The sequence below is a fragment of the Pezoporus flaviventris genome, unplaced genomic scaffold, assembly GCF_033815535.1.
Source record: "Pezoporus flaviventris isolate CSIRO_AGI_PZ_B2104156 unplaced genomic scaffold, CSIRO_AGI_Pfla_v1 ptg000693l, whole genome shotgun sequence".
Lineage (NCBI taxonomy): Eukaryota > Metazoa > Chordata > Aves > Psittaciformes > Psittacidae > Pezoporus > Pezoporus flaviventris.
The window spans coordinates 1-21,571 of NW_026893238.1; the positions used below are offsets into that span (position 1 = coordinate 1).

The following is a 21,571-nucleotide window of genomic DNA, read 5'->3' on the forward strand; positions in this document are numbered from 1 at the left end:
TTGATTGGCTCTGGGGGGACCTGGATGGGATCTGGTGGGACCTGGATGGGATCTGATTGGATCTGGGGGACCTGGATGGGATCTGATTGGATCTGGGGGGACCTGATTGGATGTGGTGGGATCTGATTGGATCTGGGGGGGACCTGGATGGGATCTGATTGGATCTGGTGGGACCTGATTGGATGTGGTGGGATCTGATTGGATCTGGGGGGACCTGGTGGGACCTGGATGGGATCTGATTGCATCTGGTGGGACCTGATTGGCTCTGGGGGGACCTGGATGGGATCTGGTGGGACCTGGATGGGATCTGATTGGATCTGGTGGGACCTGGGTGGGACCTGATTGGATCTGGTGGGATCTGATTGGATCTGGTGGGACCTGGTAGGATCTGATTGGATCTGGTGGGACCTGGTAGGATCTGATTGGATCTGTTGGGAACTGATGGGATCTGGTGAGACCTGATGGGATCTGATGGGACCTAATGGCCCCCAATGGCCCCCAGTGCGCCCCAATGGCACCTGATAGGACCCAGTGGGGCTCAATGGGATCTGGTGGGACCCAATGGCACCCAATGGGCCCAATGGCACCCAATGGGACTCAATGACCCCAAAGGCCCCCAATGGGACTCAATGGCACCCAATGGGCCCCAATGGGACCTGATGGGACCCGATGGGACTCAATGAACCCAATGGCCCCCAGTGCACCCCAATGGCACCGGATGGGACCCAATGGGACCTGGTGGAACCCAATGGGACTCAATGACCCCAATGGCACCCAATGGCCCCCAATGGGTCTCAATGGCACCCAATGGGACTCAATGGCACCCAATGGGACCTGATTGGACCCGACGGGACTCAATGACCCCAATGGCCCCCAATGGGTCTCAATGGCACCCAATGGGCCCCAATGGGACCTGATGGGACCCGATGGGACTCAAGGGCCCCCAATGGGACCTGATGGGACCCGACGGGACTCAATGACCCCAATGGCCCCCAATGGGTCTCAATGGCACCCAATGGGCCCCAATGGGACCTGATGGGACCCGATGGGACTCAAGGGCCCCCAATGGGACCTGATGGGACCTGATGGGACTCAAGGGCCCCCAATGGCACCGGATGGGACCCAATGGGACCTGGTGGAACCCAATGGGACTCAATGACCCCAATGGCACCCAATGGCCCCCAATGGGACCTGGTGGAACCCAATGGGACTCAATGACCCCAATGGCACCCAATGGGTCTCAATGGCACCCAATGGGACTCAATGGCACCCAATGGGCCCCAATGGGACCTGATGGGGCCCGACGGGACTCAATGACCCCAATGGCCCCCAATGGGTCTCAATGGCACCCAATGGGCCCCAATGGGATCTGATTGGACCCGATGGGACTCAAGGGCCCCCAATGGGATCTGATGGGACCCGATGGGACTCAAGGGCCCCCAATGGGACCTGATGGGACCCGATGGGACTCAAGGGCCCCAATGGGACCTGATGGGACCCGACGGGACTCAATGACCCCAATGGCCCCCAATGGGTCTCAATGGCACTGGATGGGCCCCAATGGGATCTGATGGGACCCGATGGGACTCAAGGGCCCCAATGGGACCTGATGGGACCCGACGGGACTCAATGACCCCAATGGCCCCCAATGGGTCTTAATGGCACCCAATGGGCCCCAATGGGATCTGATGGGACCCGATGGAACTCAAGGGCCCCCAATGGCCCCCAGTGGTCCCCGGCGGCGCCGGTACCTTGTCGAAGTGGTTGAAGGAGGCGCGGAACTCCTGCAGCTGCTCCTGGCTGATGCCTTTGGCGTCGCGGGTCAGGATCTGGTTCTCCAGCTCGTTGATGGTGCGGGCGATGGTGGTGAGGAGCTGCTCCCAGCCCACCCGCAGGTGCTGTGGGGCAGGGGGGGCAGCGCGGGGTGAGGGTTATGGGGTGGGGACACCATGGGGTGAATCCAGGGGACCCCACTGGGGGTATGGGATGGGGATGCCATGGGGTGAGGCCATTGGTGGTGGTGATGGGGTGGGATGGGGACACCATGGGGTGAGGCCATGGGGTCCCATTGGTGGTTATGGGGTGGGGATGGCGATGCCATGGGGTGAGGCCACAGGGCCCCATTGGGGGTTATGGGGTAGGGACATCATGGGTGAGGCCATGGGGCCCCATTGGTGGTGATGGGGTGCGGATGGGGACACCATGGGGTGAGGCTATGGGGCCATGTGGCCCATGGGTGGTAATGGGATGGGGATGGGGACACCACAGGGCCCCATGGGTGGCGACAGGATGGGGACACCATGGGTGAGGCCATGGGGCCCCATTGGTGGTGATGGGATGGAGATGGGGACAGCATGGGCCCCACGGGTGGTTATGGGATGGAGATGGGGACACCATGGGCCCCATGGGTGGTTGTGGGATGGAGATGGGGACACCATGGGCCCCACGGGTGGTTATGGGATGGGGACACCATGGGCCCCACGGGTGGTTGTGGGATGGAGATGGGGACACCATGGGCCCCCATGGGTGGTTGTGGGATGGAGATGGGGACAGCATGGGCCCCATGGGTGGTGATGGGATGGAGATGGGGACAGCATGGGCCCCACGGGTGGTTGTGGGATGGAGATGGGGACAGCATGGGCCCCACGGGTGGTTGTGGGATGGAGACGGGGACAGCATGGGCCCCACGGGTGGTTATGGGATAGGGATGGGGACACCATGGGCCCCACAGGTGGTGATGGGATGCGGACAACAAGGGCCCCACGGGTGGTTGTGGGGCGGGCCGGGGTGCTGACCTCCATGGTGTAGTTGGTGTGCCTGTTGTCGAAGATGAGAGCCTCCTGGATGAGCTGGTGCTGCTGCTCCAGCAGCTCCAGGTTGGGTTTGTAGTCCACGATGCTCTGCTCGTAGGGCTTGAGCTGCTCCAGTTGGTCCTCCAGTGTGCCGTGCATCTCGATGGAGATGCGGCCGATCTCCTGCGTGCAGAGGGCAGGGAGGGGGGGATTCCATGGTTCCATCATCATATCATCATCATCATCGTCATCACCATCATCATCACCATCATCGTCATCATCATCACCATCATCATCACCATCATCATCACCATCACCATCATCGTCATCATCATATCATCATCATTGTCATCATCACCATCGTCACCATCATCATCATCACGATCATCATCGTCATCATCACCATCGTCACCATCATCATCATCGTCATCATCATTACCATCACCATCACCATCATCATCATCACTTCCCATCCCTTATGGAGCTGGAGATCCTCCATGGCTCCATCATCATCATCATCATCCCTTATGGGCCTGGAGATCCTCCATGGCTCCATCATCATCATCCCTTATGGACATGGAGAATCTCCCTGGCTCCATCATCACCATCATCATCCCTTATGGACATGGAGAACCTCCGTGGCTCCATCATCATCATCCCTTATGGACCTGGAGAACCTCCATGGCTCCATCATCATCATCATCATCATCATCCCTTATCGACCTGGAGAACCTCCCTGGCTCCATCACCACCATCATCATCCCTTATGGAGCTGGAGATCCTCCATGGCTCCATCACCATCATCAACCCTTATGCGCCTGGAGATCCTCCATGGCTCCATCATCATCATCATCCCTTATGGACCTGGAGAACCTCCATGGCTCCATCACCATCATCAACCCTTATGGGCCTGGAGATCCTCCATGGCTCCATCATCATCATCCCTTATGGACCTGGAGAACCTCCATGGCTCCATCATCACCATCATCATCCCTTATGGACCTGGAGAACCTCCCTGGCTCCATCACCACCATCACCACTTCCAGATCTGGACCAAGGCTCCACCTGCTCCCACTTGGGGGTGCCCAGCACCATTCCAGCCCCCAGGAACCCTCCTGCCCCTCACCTCCATCTTGGTCTGGATCCAGGGCCCCACGATGTTGGCCTGCCCGGCGAACTGCCGCCGGAGGTGCTCATTGGACTCCTGCTTGCTCTGCTCCTCCAGCAGAGCCTGGTCCCGCCGGGGCACCAGCGCCTGCACCTGCGCCGGAGGAGCCCGGATACGGGAATGCCGTGGGCATGGGGGGCAATGGGGCAGGGAGGGGGGCGGTGGGGAAGGGAGGGGGACAATGGGGGCGATGGGGCCGCGGAAGGCATCAGCATGGGATGGGTGGAAGGTTCCCATGGAAGAGTTGGGATCTTGGGAAGCAATGGGCTCAATTGAGAAGGCCTCGATGAGCCTTACCCTATGGAACGGGTCTCTATGGGTGCTCCATGGATCCCAACCCAAGGGGTTCTCCATTGAGCCCAACCCAAGGGGTTCTCCATGGATCCCAACCCAAGAGGTTCTCTGTTGAGCCCAACCCAAGGGGTTCTCCATGGATCCCAACCCAATGGCTTCTCCGTTGAGCCCAACCCAAGGGGTTCTCCATGGATCCCAACCAATGGCTTCTCCGTTGAGCCCAACCCAAGGGGTTCTCCATGGATCCCAACCCAAGAGGTTCTCTGTTGAGCCCAACCCAAGGGGTTCTCCATGGATCCCAACCAATGGCTTCTCCGTTGAGCCCAACCCAAGGGGTTCTCCATGGATCCCAACCCAATGGCTTCTCCGTTGAGCCCAACCCAAGGGGTTCTCCATGGATCCCAACCAATGGCTTCTCCGTTGAGCCCAACCCAAGGGGTTCTCCATGGATCCCAACCCAATGGCTTCTCCATGGACCCCAACCCAATGGCTTCTCCATTGAGCCCAACCAATGAGTTCTCCATTGAACACAACCCAACCAAGGGGTTCTCCATGGATCCCAACCCAATGGCTTCTCCATGGACCCCAACCCAATGGCTTCTCTGTTGAGCCCAACCAACGAGTTCTCCATTGAACACAACCCAACCAAGGGGTTCTCCATGGAGCCCCCCCTGGAGAGGAAGGGCTTTGGGCTTGATGGAAGCCTCCAATGGAAGAGCTGGGATCTTGGGAAGCAATGGGCTCAATGGAGAAGGCCTGGATGAGCCTTTCCCTACGGATGGGTCTCTATGGGTCAGGACTCAACCACGGAGCTTCCCACCACGGGACGGGTGGAATCTTCCCATGGAAGAGTCGGGATCCCGGGAAGCAACGGGCCCGATGGGGAAGGCCTGGATGAAGCTGCCCTATGGAAGGGGCTGGTTCTGCCCCCCCTCACCCTCTCCCACTTGGAGTTGATGATGTGTGGGGTGACCGAGGTGTAGGGGTTGCTCCCGGCCCCCTTGATCCCATGTTGCTCCCCGATGCGCTGCGCTTCCCGTTGGATGCCCAGGATGGCCTCGCGCTCCTTGTCCGCCTCCGGCAGCGTGGCCTTGAACTGGTCGTGCGCGGCGATGAGGCCCTGCCGAGGACACCCCCAGTTCCATGGGCACGGGCTCACCCGGGGGGGGCCGTGGGGATGAGCCCGACCCCGCGCCGAGCCCTTCCCACCTGGATCTCCTCGATGGTGTGCACGATGAACATGTCCTGCAGGTCCTCCATGGCGCTCTCCATCCAGTTGTTGAAGGGCGCTGCCCGCTTGGCGTACTCCAAGTGGAGCTCGTCGATGCTCTCCAAGTGCTTCTCCGTTTGCTGCCCGGGAGCCAACGGGGGGTTAAGAGCTCCAGGCCCCATTGGGGACGTGGGGTGGGACGGGACCCACCGGCACGCATCCCGCTCACCTCCAGGGCTTCCCTCCGGCTGTGGGTCAAGGAGCCCAGCACATCCCATTGGTCGCAGATCTTCTGGCACCGCGCGTTGACGCTGGGCGAGTCGTGGTAATCCAGCTCGCTGCAGTGGGGCGGGAAGCGGGGAAAGGGGGCAGGAATAAGGTGTGTGTGTGTGTGGGGGTTCCCTATGCAATGGGGAGAAGCCCATTGCCGGGGTACCCCGGCAGCAACAAGGGCTCCGGTCACGGCCTTGGCTCGCGCTGGCCCCCTTTAGGGATGGATGGAGCCGCGCTACCCCATGGGGAAGGACAACGGGAGCGGCGGGATTGGAGCAAGGCCCCCTATGGAAGGTGTCCCTATGGGTCAGAACCCCATGGGCATCCCCGTCCCTTCCATCCCAACCCCATTCCCAGGGTTCCATGGGGCAGATGGAGCCCTCGACCACGGCATGGGGGGAAGCCTCCAATGGAAGACTTGGATGGGAGGAGGAACCTTCCTTTGGAGCACCTAAGGCCAGGTTGGAGCAATGCCCCCTATGGAAGGTGTCCCTATGGGTCAGAACCCCATGGGCACCCAGGGCCCTTCCATCCCAACCCCATTCCCATGGTTCCATGGGGCAGATGAAACCTTCCACCATGGGATGGTTGGCTCCCAATGGAAGACTCGGATGGGACACGGGGTTGATGGAGAAGGCTTGGAGGAACCTTCCTTGGGAGCACCTAAGGCCAGGCTGGAGCAATGCCCCCTATGGAAGGTGTCCCTATGGGTCAGAACCCCATGGGCACCCAGGGCCCTTCCATCCCAACCCCATTCCCATGGTTCCATGGGGCAGATGAAGCCTTCCACCATGGGATGGTTGGCTCCCAATGACAGACTCGGATGGGACACGGGGTTGATGGAGAAGGCTTGGAGGAACCTTCCTTGGGAGCACCTAAGGCCAGGCTGGAGCAATGCCCCCTATGGAAGGTGTCCCTATGGGTCAGAACCCCATGGGCATCCCCGTCCCTTGCATCCCAACCCCATTCCCAGGGTTCCATGGGGCCGTACTTGAGCTCCTGGGCGATGGCCGCGATCTGCTCCACGCGGTCCTGGTGCGCGGCCAGGTCGCTCTCGAAGGCCTCGTGCTTCCGGAGCAGGGCCTTGATGTCGGAGAGCGAGGCCGCCTCGAAGTCCTTCTGCTGCAGCAGGGCCTCCTTCCCTGCGGACACGGGGCCGTCAGCACGGAGCCCAAAGCCCTTCCCCTCCATGGAGAACCCCTTGGTTGGGTTGGCTTCAATGGAGAACCCAATGGGTTGGGTTCAATGGAGAAGCCATTGGTTGGGTTGGGATCAATGGAGAACTCATTGGTTGGGTTGGGATCAACGGAGAACCCATTGGGTTGGGATCCTTGAAGAACCCATTGGTTGGGATCAATGGAGAACTCATTGGTTGGGTTGGGATCAATGGAGAACCCGTTGGGTTGGGATCAATGGAGAACTCATTGGTTGGGCTGTGTTCAGTGGAGAACCCACTGGGTTGGGATCAATGGAGAAGCCATTGGGTTGGGATCAATGGAGAACTCCTTGGTTGAGTTGTGTTCAGTGGAGAACCCAATGGGTTCGGATCAATGGAGAACTCATTGGTTGGGTTGGGATCAATGGAGAACCCATTGGGTTGTGTTCAATGGAGAACCCATTGGGTTGTGTTCAATGGAGAACCCATTGGGTTGGGTTGGGTTCAATGGAGAACCCATTGGGTTGGGTTCAATGAAGAACCCATTGGTTGGGTTGGGATCAATGGAGAAGCCATTGGGTTGGGTTGGGATCAATGGAGAACCCATTGGTTGGGTTGGCTTCAATGGAGAACCCATTGGGTTGGGATCAATGGAGAACCCTTTGGGTTGGGTTGGCTTCAATGGAGAACCCGTTGGGTTGTGTTCAATGGAGAACCCTTTGGGTTGGGTTCAGTGGAGAACCCATTGAGTTGGGCTCCACGGAGAACCCATTGGGTTGGGTTGGGCTCCATGGAGAGGCAATGGAGGAACCACTTGAGGCAGAACTCACTGGGCTTCGAGAACCCTTCAAAGGCATCCCACGGGACCCCCCCGGCGCTGGTACCTTCGGTCCAGGCCTCGTGGATGGACGCCTTCTGCCGGAACTTCTCGGCCAGGTGGTCGAGGCGCTCGAGGCGCCGGATCTCGTTCAGGAGCCATTCCTCGTAGCCCTTCTCTGCCTGCTCCAGGCGCTGCCAGCCCGTGTTGATGTCCTGCAGCACGCAACGGGTGGGCACGCGCCCAGCGTCATCACCATCATCAATCATCGTCACCATCATCATCATCATCACCATCATCATCAATCATCGTCACCATCATCATCACCATCACCATCATCAACCATCGTCACCATCATCATCATCATCACCATCATCATCAATCATCGTCACCATCATCATCATCATCACCATCATCATCATCATCACCATCATCATCATCGTCACCATCATCATCATCATCACCATCATCAATCATCGTCACCATCATCATCATCATCACCATCATCATCAATCATCGTCACCATCATCATCACCATCACCATCATCAACCATCGTCACCATCATCATCATCATCACCATCATCAATCATCGTCACCATCATCATCATCATCACCATCATCATCATCATCACCATCATCAATCATCGTCACCATCATCATCATCATCACCATCATCATCATCATCACCATCATCAATCATCGTCACCATCATCATCATCGTCACCATCATCATCATCATCACCATCATCAATCGTCACCATCATCATCATCATCACCATCATAAATCATCGTCACCATCATCATCATCATCACCATCATCATCAATCATCGTCACCATCATCAATCGTCATCATCAATCGTCATCATCATCATCATCAATCATCATCATCACCATCATCAATCATCGTCACCATCATCATCATCATCATCAGTCATCATCAATCGTCATCATCATCAGCATCATCAATCATCATCACCATCATCAATCATCGTCACCATCATCATCATCATCATCAATCGTCCTCATCAATCGTCATCAATCATCATCATCATCATCATCACCATCATCAACCATCGTCACCATCAGCAGCAGCAGCAGCAGCATCATCATCAATCATCACCATCATCAATCATCATCAATCATCACCATCATCAATCATCATCAATCATCATCAGCAGCATCATCATCTTCAGCAGCAGCAGCAGCATCACCATCATCATCATCAATCACCACCATCAATCACTGTCACCATCATCATCAATCATTGTCATCACCATCATGATGGTCATCACCATCATGATCAATCATCATCATCATCAATCATCACCATCATCATCAATCATCATCAATCATGGTCACCATCATCATCAATCATCAATAGCATCATCAATCATCATCAATCATCGTCACCATCACCACCATCATCAATCAATGGTGGCAATGGCATCACTGCTGTGGTGTCCCCTCCTTCCCACCACCATCATCATCCCCATCACCCATTGATGCTTCTTCTTCTCCCCACCACCATCATCATCCTCCTCACCCATCGATGCTCCTCCCCATCCCCATCACCCATCGATGCTCCTTCTCCCCACCCCCATCACCCATCGATGCTTCTTCTTCTCCCCACCACCATCATCCTCCTCCTCGCCCATTGATGCTCCTCCTTCTCCCCATCCCCATCACCCATTGATGCTCCTCCTTCTCCCCATCCCCATCACCCATTGATGCTCCTCCTTCTCCCCATCCCCATCACCCATCGATGCTCCTTCTTCTCCCCACCCCCATCACCCATCGATGCTTCTTCTTCTCCCCACCATCATCATCCTCCTCCTCGCCCATTGATGCTCCTCCTTCTCCCCATCCCCATCACCCATTGATGCTCCTCCTTCTCCCCATCCCCATCACCCATTGATGCTCCTCCTTCTCCCCATCCCCATCACCCATCGATGCTCCTTCTTCTCCCCACCCCCATCACCCATCGATGCTTCTTCTTCTCCCCACCATCATCATCCTCCTCCTCGCCCATTGATGCTCCTCCTTCTCCCCATCCCCATCACCCATTGATGCTCCTCCTTCTCCCCATCCCCATCACCCATTGATGCTCCTCCTTCTCCCCATCCCCATCACCCATTGATGCTCCTTCTCCCCATCCCCATCACCCATTGATGCTCCTTCTTCTCCCCCCCATCACCCATTGATGCTCCTCCTTCTCCCGACCACCATCATCCTCCTCACCCATTGATGCACCTTCTTCTCCCTGATTCACCCATTGATGCTCCTTCTTCTCCCCATCCCATCATCATCATCCTCCTCACCCATTGATGCTCCTTCTTCTCCCCATCCCCCACCACCACCATCATCCTCCTCACCCATTGATGCTCCTTCTTCTCCCCCCTATCACCCATTGATGCTCCTCCTTCTCCCCATCCCCATCACCCATTGATGCTCCTCCTTCTCCCCATCCCCATCACCCATTGATGCTCCTCCTTCTCCCCATCCCCATCACCCATTGATGCTCCTCCTTCTCCCCATCCCCATCACCCATTGATGCTCCTCCTTCTCCCCATCCCCATCACCCATTGATGCTCCTTCTTCTCCCCATCCCCATCACCCATTGATGCTCCTTCTTCTCCCCATCCCCATCACCCATTGATGCTCCTTCTTCTCCCCATCCCCATCACCCATTGATGCTCCTTCTTCTCCCCACCATCACCCATTGATGCTCCTCCTTCTCCCCATCCCCATCACCCACTGATGCTCCTTCTTCTCCCCCCCATCACCCATTGATGCTCCTCCTTCTCCCCACCACCACCATCCTCCTCCTCACCTATCGATGCTCCCCTTCTCCCCACACCCCCCCCCTCACCCCCCCCAACGCCGGCCTCTCCATCCCTCCTCCTCCTCCTCCGTCCCGGCAGCGCGCCGGCTCACCGCCACCATGCGTCCCTCGGAGGGCATGAAGGCGGGGCGGTTGCTGAGGCGCAGCTTGGTCTGCAGGGTGTTGAAGTTGATCTCGAGCTGCACCTTCTCGTGCACCTTGGGGGGCTTGTGCACGCGGCGGTAGTGCCGGAACTCCTCCAGCTTCTGCTGCATCTCCTGCAGCGTGCGCTGCGGGCTGCGCGCCTCCAGCCACGGCAGCGTGCGCTGGATCCACTGCAGCAGCTGCAACGGCACCGCCACGGCAACGGCGGTCAACGGGGATGGAGGGGGATCGAGGGGGATCAATGGGGATCAATGGGGATCAGTGGGATGGAGGGGGATCAGTGGGGATGGAGGGGGATCAGTGGGGATGGAGGGGGATCAATGGGGATGGAGGGGGATCAATGGGGATCAATGGGGATGGAGGGGGATCAATGGGGATGGAGGGGGATCAATGGGGATGGAGGGGGATCAATGGGGATGGAGGGGGATCAATGGGGATGGAGGGGGAGAGGTGCGCTGGATCCACTGCAGCAGCTGCAACGGCACCACCACGGCAACGGCGGTCAACGGGGTCGAGGGGGATCAGTGGGGATCAATGGGGATCAGTGGGGATGGAGGGGGATCAGTGGGGATGGAGGGGGATCAGTGGGGATCAATGGGGATGGAGGGGGATCAATGGGGATGGAGGGGGATCAATGGGGATGGAGGGGGAGAGGTGCGCTGGATCCACTGCAGCAGCTGCAATGGCACCGGGTGGAAAGGGAAGGGGATGGGGTGAGGATGATGATGGGGTAAGGATGGGTTTGGGTGCGGATGGGATGGGGATGGGGATGGATGGGACGAGGATGAGGATGGGATGAGGATGGGATGAGGATGGGATGGGGATGGGATGGGGATGGGGATGGGGATGGGGATGGGATGGGGATGAGGATGGATGAGGATGGGATGGGGATGGGATGGGGATGGGGATGGGATGGGGATGAGGATGGGAAGTGAATGGGATGGGGATGGGATGAGGATGGGGATGGGATGGGGATGGGGATGGGATGGGGATGAGGATGAGGATGGGAAGTGAATGGGATGGGGATGGGATGAGGATGGGGATGGGATGGGATGGGGATGGGATGGGGATGGGGATGGGATGGGGATGAGGATGGGATGGGGATGGATGGGATGAGGATGGGGATGGGATGGGGATGGGATGGGGATGGGATGGGTGCGGACGGGTGCCGGTGCCTCACATCCGACGCCAGTTTCTCGTAGTCCTCCATGAGGAGCTCGTTCTCCTGGTTCACGGCCAGGACCTTGCAGATCCGGTTGGCGGCCGTCTCGGCCTGCCAGGAGCAGGAGGAGGAGGAGACGGGGATGAAGGCTCCTTCCCAGCTCCATCCCAGCTCCTTACCAGCTCCTTCCCAGCTCCATCCCAGCTCCTTCCCAGCTCCATCCCAGCTCCATCCCGGCCCCATCCCAGCTCCTTCCCAGCTCCATCCCAGCTCCTTCCCAGCTCCTTCCCAGCTCCTTCCCAGCTCCATCCCAGCTCCTTCCCAGCTCCTTCCCAGCTCCATCCCAGCTCCTTCCCAGCTCCTTCCCAGCTCCATCCCAGCTCCTTCCCAGCTCCTTCCCAGCTCCATCCCAGCTCCTTACCAGCTCCTTCCCAGCTCCATCCCGGCTCCATCCCAGCTCCATCCCAGCTCCTTACCAGCTCCTTCCCAGCTCCTTCCCAGCTCCATCCCAGCTCCTTACCAGCTCCTTCCCAGCTCCTTCCCAGCTCCATCCCAGCTCCTTCCCAGCTCCATCCCAGCTCCATCCCAGCTCCTTCCCAGCTCCATCCCAGCTCCTTACCAGCTCCTTCCCAGCTCCATCCCGGCTCCATCCCAGCTCCTTCCCAGCTCCATCCCAGCTCCTTCCCAGCTCCATCCCGGCTCCATCCCAGCTCCTTCCCAGCTCCATCCCAGCTCCATCCCGGCCCCATCCCAGCTCCTTCCCAGCTCCATCCCAGCTCCTTCCCAGCTCCTTCCCAGCTCCATCCCAGCTCCTTACCAGCTCCTTCCCAGCTCCATCCCGGCTCCATCCCAGCTCCATCCCAGCTCCTTACCAGCTCCTTCCCAGCTCCTTCCCAGCTCCATCCCAGCTCCTTACCAGCTCCTTCCCAGCTCCTTCCCAGCTCCATCCCAGCTCCTTCCCAGCTCCATCCCAGCTCCATCCCAGCTCCTTCCCAGCTCCATCCCAGCTCCTTACCAGCTCCTTCCCAGCTCCATCCCGGCTCCATCCCAGCTCCTTCCCAGCTCCATCCCAGCTCCTTCCCAGCTCCATCCCGGCTCCATCCCAGCTCCTTCCCAGCTCCATCCCAGCTCCTTCCCAGCTCCATCCCATCCCCATCCCATCCCCATCCCATCCCCATCCCGGCTCCATCCCAGCCCCATCCCAGCTCCTTCCCATCCCCATCCCATCCCCATCCCGGCTCCATCCCATCCCCATCCCAGCTCCTTCCCATCCCCATCCCAGCTCCATCCCGGCTCCATCCCAGCCCCATCCCAGCTCCTTCCCATCCCCATCCCATCCCCATCCCGGCCCCATCCCTGCCCCATCCCAGCCCCATCCCAACTCAAACCCAGTTCAAACCCAGCTCAAACCCAGTTTAAACCCAGCTCCATCCCAGTTCAAACCCAGTTCAAACCAGTTCAAACCCAGTTAAACCCAGTTCAAACCCAGCTCCATCCCAGTTCAAACCCAGTTCAAACCCAGTTCAAACCCAGCTCCATCCCAGTTCAAACCCAGTTCAAACCAGTTCAAACCCAGTCAAACCCAGTTCAAACCAGTTCAAACCCAGTCAAACCCAGTTCATCCCCGCTCACCTTCTGCGCCCCCGAGAAGGCGTGGTAGAAGCAGGACACGTAGGTCATGATGGCCTTCTCGTCCGGCCGCAGCGTGCCCACGATGTCTGTGGGGAGAGGGAGCAGTGGGGTGAGCCCCACAGCGACCCACAGCAATGGGGCTGAGCCCCACAGCGACCCACAGCAACGGGGCTGAGCCCCACAGCGACCCACAGCAACGGGGCTGAGCCCCACAGAGAGAGAGAGCAATGGGGCTGAGCCCCACAGGGACTGCAGCTCTTCCATGGTGGCCAATGGGGCCACCTCCATGGTTGGACCTCCTTGGGTTGAGGTCTTCTTGAAGACCTCCATGGCCAAGAGTTGGCCACCAAGGTGGCTCTTCCATTGCTCCACCTCTATGGTCGGACCTCCTTGGGTTGAGGTCTTCTTGAAGACCTCCATAGCCAAGAGTTGGCCACCAAGGTGGCTCTTCCATTGCTCCACCTCCATGGTTGGACCTCCTTGGTTGAGGTCCTCCCAAAGACCTCAATGGCCAAGAGGTGGCCACCGCGGCGGCCCTTCCATGGTGGCCAATGGGGCCACCTCCATGGTTGGACCTCCTTGGGTTGAGGTCCTCTTGAAGCCCCCCATGGCCAAGAGTTGGCCACCAAGGTGGCTCTTCCATGGTGGCCAATGGGGTCACCTCCAAGCTTGGAGTCCTTAAGACCTCTATGGCCAAGAGTTGGCCACCAAGGTGGCTCTTCCATGGTGGCCAATGGGGCCACCTCCATGACCCCATGTCAATGGTTGGACCTCCTTGGTTGAGGTCCTCCCGAAGCCCCCCATGGCCAAGACTTGGCCAACGCGGCGGCCCTTCCATGGTGGCCAATGGGGCCACCTCCATGACCCCACCTCCATGGTTCGACCTCCTTGGTTGAGGTCCTCTTGAAGCCCCCCATGGCCAAGAGGTGGCCACTGTGGCAGCCCTTCCATGGTGGCCAATGGGGCCACCTCTATGACCCCATGTCAATGGCTGGACCTCCTTGGTTGAGGTCCTCCCAAAGCCCCCCATGGCCAAGACTTGGCCAACGCGGCGGCCCTTCCATGATGGCCAATGGGGCCACCTCCATGACCCCATGTCAATGGCTGGACCTCCTTGGTTGAGGTCCTCCCGAAGCTCCCCATGGCCAAGACTTGGCCAACGCGGCGGCCCTTCCATGGTGGCCAATGGGGCCACCTCCATGACCCCACCTCCATGGTTCGACCTCCTTGGTTGAGGTCCTCTTGAAGCCCCCCATGGCCAAGCGCTGGCCACTGTGGCAGCCTTTCCATGGTGGCCAATGGGGCCACCTCCATGGTTGGACCTCCTTGGGTTGAGGTCTTCTTGAAGTCCCCCATGGCCAAGACTTGGCCACCAAGGTGGCTCTTCCATGGTGGCCAATGGGGCCACGTCCATGGTTGGACCTCCTTGGTTGAGGTCCTCCTGAAGCCCCCCATGGCCAAGACTTGGCCAACGCGGCGGCTCTTCCATGGTGGCCAATGGGGCCACGTCCATGACCCCACCTCCATGGTTGGACCTCCTTGGTTGAGGTCTTCTTGAAGACCTCCATGGCCAAGAGGTGGCCACTGTGGCAGCCCTTCCATGGTGGCCAATGGGGCCACCTCCATGACCCCATGTCAATGGCTGGACCTCCTTGGTTGAGGTCCTCCCGAAGCCCCCCATGGCCAAGACTTGGCCAACGCGGCGGCCCTTCCATGGTGGCCAATGGGGCCACCTCCATGACCCCATGTCAATGGTTGGACCTCCTTGGTTGAGGTCCTCCCGAAGCCCCCCATGGCCAAGCGCTGGCCGCTCACCCTCGGCGTCGAGCATCTTGGGGATGTCCAGGTACTTCTCGGCCACCTCGAAGGCGTTGTTGAGGTTGGTGACGGGGTCGTCCTGGGGAGGGCAGGGCCGTCGGGAAGCGCCGGGAGCGGCGTTCCCGGTGTGTGGGGGGTGTCGGCATTCCCAATGGTTGGGGGGGTGTTGGCATTCCCAATGGAGGGGTGTCAGCATTCCCAATGGTTGGGGGGGTGTTGGCATTCCCAATGGAGGGGTGTCAGCATTCCCAATGGTTGGGGGGGTGTTGGCATTCCCAATGGAGGGGTGTCAGCATTCCCAATGGTTGGGGGGGGTGTTGGCATTCCCAATGGAGGGGTGTCGGCATTCCCAATGGTTGGGGGGGGTGTTGGCATTCCCAAGGGGCGGGGATGTTGACATTCCCAATTGGGGGGGATGTTGGCATTCCCAATGGGGGGTGGGACGTTGGCATTCCCAATGGAGGGGTGTCAGCATTCCCAATGGGGGGGGATGTTGGCATTCCCAATGGTTGGGGTCGACATTCCCAATGGGGGGTGGGGATGTGACATTCCCAATGGTTGGGGTCGACATTCCCAATGTGGGGATGTGACATTCCCAATGGTTGGGGTCGACATTCCCAATGGGGGGGGGGATGTGACATTCCCAATGGTTGGGGTCGACATTCCCAATGGTTGGGGTCGACATTCCCAATGTGGGGATGTGACATTCCCAATGGTTGGGGTCGACATTCCCAATGTGGGGATGTGACATTCCCAATGGTTGGGGTCGACATTCCCAATGGTTGGGGTCGACATTCCCAATGTGGGGATGTGACATTCCCAATGGTTGGGGTCGACATTCCCAATGGTTGGGGTCGACATTCCCAATGGGGGTGGGGATGTGACATTCCCAATGGGGGGATGTGACATTCCCAATGGTTGGGGTCGACATTCCCAATGTGGGGATGTGACATTCCCAATGGTTGGGGTCGACATTCCCAATGGGGGGATGTGACATTCCCAATGGTTGGGGTTGACATTCCCAATGGTTGGGGTCGACATTCCCAATGGGGGGATGTGACATTCCCAATGGTTGGGGTCGACATTCCCAATGGTTGGGGTCGACATTCCCAATGGGGGGATGTGACATTCCCAATGGTTGGGGTCGACATTCCCAATGTGGGGATGTGACATTCCCAATGGTTGGGGTCGACATTCCCAATGTGGGGATGTGACATTCCCACCTTGCGGAGCTTGTCGTACTCGATGAGCTCCGGGCGGTGCCGGTGGATGAGCGCGTTGAAGGCCAGCCCGTCCTTCCAGCTGCGGCCCCATGGAACGGGGGGCGGCAATGGGGCAGGTTGGGGGGAACGGGGCCTGGGGGAGGACCCTGCCCGGCCACCCCCTTCCATGGATCCCATGGATCCCACCCATCCCCTTCCATGGATCCCATCCATCCCCTTCCATGGATCCCATGGATCCCACCCATCCCCTTCCATGGATCCCACCCATCCCCTTCCATGGATCCCATGGATCCCACCCATCCCCTTCCATGGATCCCACCCATCCCCTTCCATGGATCCCATGGATCCCACCCATCCCCTTCCATGGATCGCACCCATCCCCTTCCATGGATCCCATGGATCCCACCCATCCCCTTCCATGGATCCCACCCATCCCCTTCCATGGATCCCATGGATCCCACCCATCCCCTTCCATGGATCCCACCCATCCCCTTCCATGGATCCCACCCACCCCCTTCCATGGATCCCATGGATCCCACCCATCCCCTTCCATGGATCCCACACATCCCCTTCCATGGATCCCACCCACCCCCTTCCATGGATCCCATGGATCCCACCCATCCCCTTCCATGGATCCCACCCATCCCCTTCCATGGATCCCACCCATCCCCTTCCATGGATCCCACCCACCCCCTTCCATGGATCCCATGGATCCCACCCATCCCCTTCCATGGATCCCACCCATCCCCTTCCATGGATCCCACCCATCCCCTTCCATGGATCCCACCCATCCCCTTCCATGGATCCCATGGATCCCACCCATCCCCTTCCATGGATCCCATGGATCCCACCCATCCCCTTCCATGGATCCCACCCATCCCCTTCCATGGATCCCACCCACCCCCTTCCATGGATCCCAGCTCCCTTTCCCCCCCATTCCCAGTTACCCCAGCACCCCCCCATTCCCAGTTATCCCAGTACCACCCCCCCCATTCCCAGTTATCCCAGCACCCCCCCATTCCCAGTTATCCCAGTACCACCCCCCCCATTCCCAGTTACCCCAGTACCCCCCCATTCCCAGTTATCCCAGTACCCCCCCATTCCCAGTTATCCCAGTACCCCCCCATTCCCAGTTATCCCAGTACCACCCCCCCCATTCCCAGTTATCCCAGCACCCCCCCATTCCCAGTTATCCCAGTACCCCCCCATTCCCGGTTATCCCAGTACCACCCCCCCCATTCCCGGTTATCCCAGTACCACTCCCCCCATTCCCAGTTATCCCAGTACCACTCCCCCCATTCCCGGTTATCCCAGTACCTGATATGGAAGTTCTGGACGTTGACGTTTTTATACGGAGCCGTCTTCCGCTGGCACCAGAGCAGCAGCCCCTCCTTGGCCGAGGTCTCTGCAAGGGGCATCCCATGATCCCCCCCCCGATCCCATTGGATCCCATTGGATCCCCCCCCCCCCCGGCTCCCATTGGATCCCATTGGACCCCCCCCATCCCACTGGATTCCCCCCCCCATCCCATCCCACTGGATCCCATTGGATCCCCCCATCCCATCCCATTGGATCCCCCCCATCCCATTGGATCCCATTGGACACCCCCCCCCATCCCATTGGATCCCATTGGATCCCCCCTGATCCCATTGGACCCCCCCCATCCCACTGGATTCCCCCCCCATCCCATCCCACTGGATCCCATTGGATCCCCCCATCCCATCCCATTGGATCCCCCCCATCCCATTGGATCCCATTGGACACCCCCCCCATCCCATTGGACCCCCCCCATCCCACTGGATTCCCCCCCCATCCCATCCCACTGGATCCCATTGGATCCCCCCATCCCGTCCCAGTGGATGCCCCCCCCATCCCATTGGATCCTCCCCCCGATCCCATTGGATCCCATTGGATCCTCCCCCCCCATCCCATTGGATCCCACTGGATCCCCATCCCCCCCATCCCCCCGATCCCATTGGACACCCCCCATCCCATTGGATCCCATTGGACACCCCCCATCCCACTGGATCCCAGTGGATCCCCCCCCCCCCCATCCCAGTGGATCCTCCCCCCCATCCCATTGGATCCCCCCCCCCCCATCCCATTGGATCCCACTGGATCCCCCCATCCCATCCCAGTGGATGCCCCCCCCATTCCATTGGATCCTCCCCCCGATCCCATTGGATCGCCACCCTCCACGGAGATGTCCTGGATGGCGAAGCGGAGGATGATGGTCCAGATCATCCCCAGCGTCATCTTGGCGTTGCCGTCGACGATCTCTGCGGGAGGGAGCAGCCGTGGGGCAGAGCCCGTGGGGCAGAGCCCGTGGGGCAGAGCCAGGGGGGCAGAGCCCATGGGGCAGAGCCCGTGGGGCAGAGCCCGTGGGGCAGAGCCCATGGGGCAGGAACCCATGGGGCAGGAGCCCGTGGGGCAGAGCCCATGGGGCAGAGCCCGTGGGGCAGAGCCCATGGGGCAGGAGCCCATGGGGCAGGAGCCCGTGGGGCAGAGCCAGGGGGGCAGAGCCAGGGGGAGAAGGGGCTGGAAGGGCTCCGAGCAGCTCCGGAGGGGCTTTGGGAATGGGATCCAATGGGATGGGGAGGAAGGGATCCGATGGGATGGGGAGGAAGGGATCCAATGGGATGGGGAGGAAGGGATCCGATGGGATGGGAGGAAGGGATCCAATGGGATGGGGAGGAAGGGATCCGATGGGATGGGGAGGAAGGGATCCGATGGGATGGGAGGAAGGGATCCAATGGGATGGGAGGAAGGGATCCGATGGGATGGGGAGGAAGGGATCCGATGGGATGGGAGGAAGGGATCCAATGGGATGGGAGGAAGGGATCCGATGGGATGGGGAGGAAGGGATCCGATGGGATGGGGAGGAAGGGATCCGATGGGATGGGGAGGAAGGGATCCAATGGGATGGGGAGGAAGGGATCCAATGGGATGGGGAGGAAGGGATCCAATGGGATGGGAGGAAGGGATCCAATGGGATGGGGAGGAAGGGATCCAATGGGATGGGAGGAAGGGATCCAATGGGATGGGGAGGAAGGGATCCAATGGGATGGGGAGGAAGGGATCCAATGGGATGGGGAGGAAGGGATCCAATGGGATGGGAGGAAGGGATCCAATGGGATGGGGAGGAAGGGATCCAATGGGATGGGAGGAAGGGATCCAATGGGATGGGGAGGAAGGGATCCAATGGGATGGGGAGGAAGGGATCCAATGGGATGGGGAGGAAGGGATCCAATGGGATGGGAGGAAGGGATCCAATGGGATGGGGAGGAAGGGATCCGATGGGATGGGGAGGAAGGGATCCGATGGGATGGGGAGGAAGGGATCCAATGGGATGGGGCTGGGGGGATCCCATGGGATGGGGAGGAAGGGATGCAATGGGATGGGGCAGGGATCCAATGGGATGAGGAGGAAGGGATCCGATGGGATGGGGAAGGGATCTGATGGGATGAGGAAGAAGGGATCCCATGGGATGGGGAGGAAGGGATCCAATGGGATGGGGCTGGGGGGATCCATGCAGGAGGCCGATGGGAGGGGGGGGCACTCAATGGGAATGCCATGGGAATGCTGCAGGAGATGGGGGGGGGGAGGACGCCAGAGCCCCCACATCCCATGGGAATTCCTGGAGCCTGGGGGATCCCAAGGGAGCCAGGTTGGGAAGGGATCAGATCTGGGGGGGGGGGCAACGGCTCCACTGGGATCGTGGGGGGGGACTGCCCCCTCTATGGGGTGGGGTGGGCCCTATGGGGTGGGATGGGGCCCATGGGGTGGGATGGGCCCTATGGGGTGGGATGGGGCCCCATGGGGTGGGATGGACCCTATGGGATGGGTTGGACCCTATGGGGTGGGATGGGGCCCATGGGGTGGGATGGGGCCTATGGGGTGGGATGGGATGGGCCCTATGGGATGGGGCCTATGGGATGGGTTGGACCCCATGGGGTGGGATGGGCCCTATGGGGCAGGATGGGCCCTATGGGGTGGGATGGACCCTATGGGGTGGGATGGACCCTATGGGGCGGGATGGACCCTATAGGGTGGGATGGACCCTATGGGGCGGGATGGACCCTATGGGGTGGGATGGACCCTATGGGGCGGGATGGACCCTATGGGGTGGGATGGACCCTATGGGGCGGGATGGACCCTATGGGGTGGGATGGACCCTATGGGGCGGGATGGGCCCTATGGGGCGGGATGGACCCTATGGGGTGGGATGGACCCTATGGGGTGGGATGGGCCCTATGGGGCGGGATGGACCCTATGGGGTGGGATGGACCCTATGGGGTGGGATGGACCCTATGGGGCGGGATGGGCCCTATGGGGTGGGATGGGCCCTATGGGGCGGGATGGACCCTATGGGGTGGGATGGACCCTATGGGGCGGGATGGGCCCTATGGGGTGGGATGGGCCCCATGGAGGCTGGAGCTGGGCAAGGTCCAGGGCCCTCCCCATGAGTCACTGTGGGTGCGCCCTGAGTCAGCGTTGACATTGGGCACCTTCCAAGCAGCACCCATGGGTGGGGGGGGCACGCATGGCTGGAGGTAGCACCCATGGGTGGGGATACCCATAGGTGTGGGGGCACCCATGGGTGGGGATACCCATAAGTGGGGGGGCACCCATGGGCGGGGGGGGGGGGGGCACCCATGGGTGGGGTGGGGGGGCACCCATAGGTGGGGGGGCACCTAAGTGTGTGCGTGTGGGGCACCCATGGCTGTGGGGGGCACCCAGGTGTGTGTGTGGTGGGGGCACCCATAGGTGGGGGGGCACCTAAGTGGGTGCGTGTGGGGCCCCCATGGGTGTGGGGCGCACCCATGGGTGGGGTGTGTGGGGCACCCGTGTGTGTTGTGGGGCACCCATGTGTGGGGTGTGGTATGGGGCAGCCATGTGCGTGTGCTGTGGGGCAGCCATGCGTGGGGTGTGGTGTGGGGCAGCCATGTGTGTGTGTGGGGGGGGTGCCCATGTGTGGGGTGCGGTGTGGGGCAGCCATGTGTGTGTGGGGGGGGTGCCCATGTGTGGGGCGCGGTGT

At 60.0% G+C, this 21,571-nt stretch overlaps 1 protein-coding gene across 1 annotated transcript in view; it reads right to left on the reverse strand.

The window, feature by feature from the left end:
• Positions 1-1,655: 1,655 nt before the first annotated feature.
• Positions 1,656-21,571, reverse strand: part of LOC133264178 (alpha-actinin-4-like) — a 31,538-nt gene continuing 11,622 nt past the window's right edge. Inside the window, exons 4-18 of the mRNA XM_061444114.1 lie at positions 18,726-18,812; positions 17,851-17,938; positions 16,534-16,612; positions 15,308-15,389; positions 13,493-13,578; positions 11,879-11,971; positions 10,647-10,877; positions 7,778-7,925; positions 6,729-6,879; positions 5,694-5,802; positions 5,464-5,604; positions 5,192-5,374; positions 3,919-4,053; positions 2,796-2,975; positions 1,656-1,898 (exon numbers count right to left, since the gene is read on the reverse strand). Of these exons, the coding sequence (XP_061300098.1) occupies positions 1,656-1,898; positions 2,796-2,975; positions 3,919-4,053; positions 5,192-5,374; positions 5,464-5,604; positions 5,694-5,802; positions 6,729-6,879; positions 7,778-7,925; positions 10,647-10,877; positions 11,879-11,971; positions 13,493-13,578; positions 15,308-15,389; positions 16,534-16,612; positions 17,851-17,938; positions 18,726-18,812 (2,036 nt within the window). The remainder of the gene's footprint in view (positions 1,899-2,795; positions 2,976-3,918; positions 4,054-5,191; positions 5,375-5,463; positions 5,605-5,693; positions 5,803-6,728; positions 6,880-7,777; positions 7,926-10,646; positions 10,878-11,878; positions 11,972-13,492; positions 13,579-15,307; positions 15,390-16,533; positions 16,613-17,850; positions 17,939-18,725; positions 18,813-21,571) is intronic.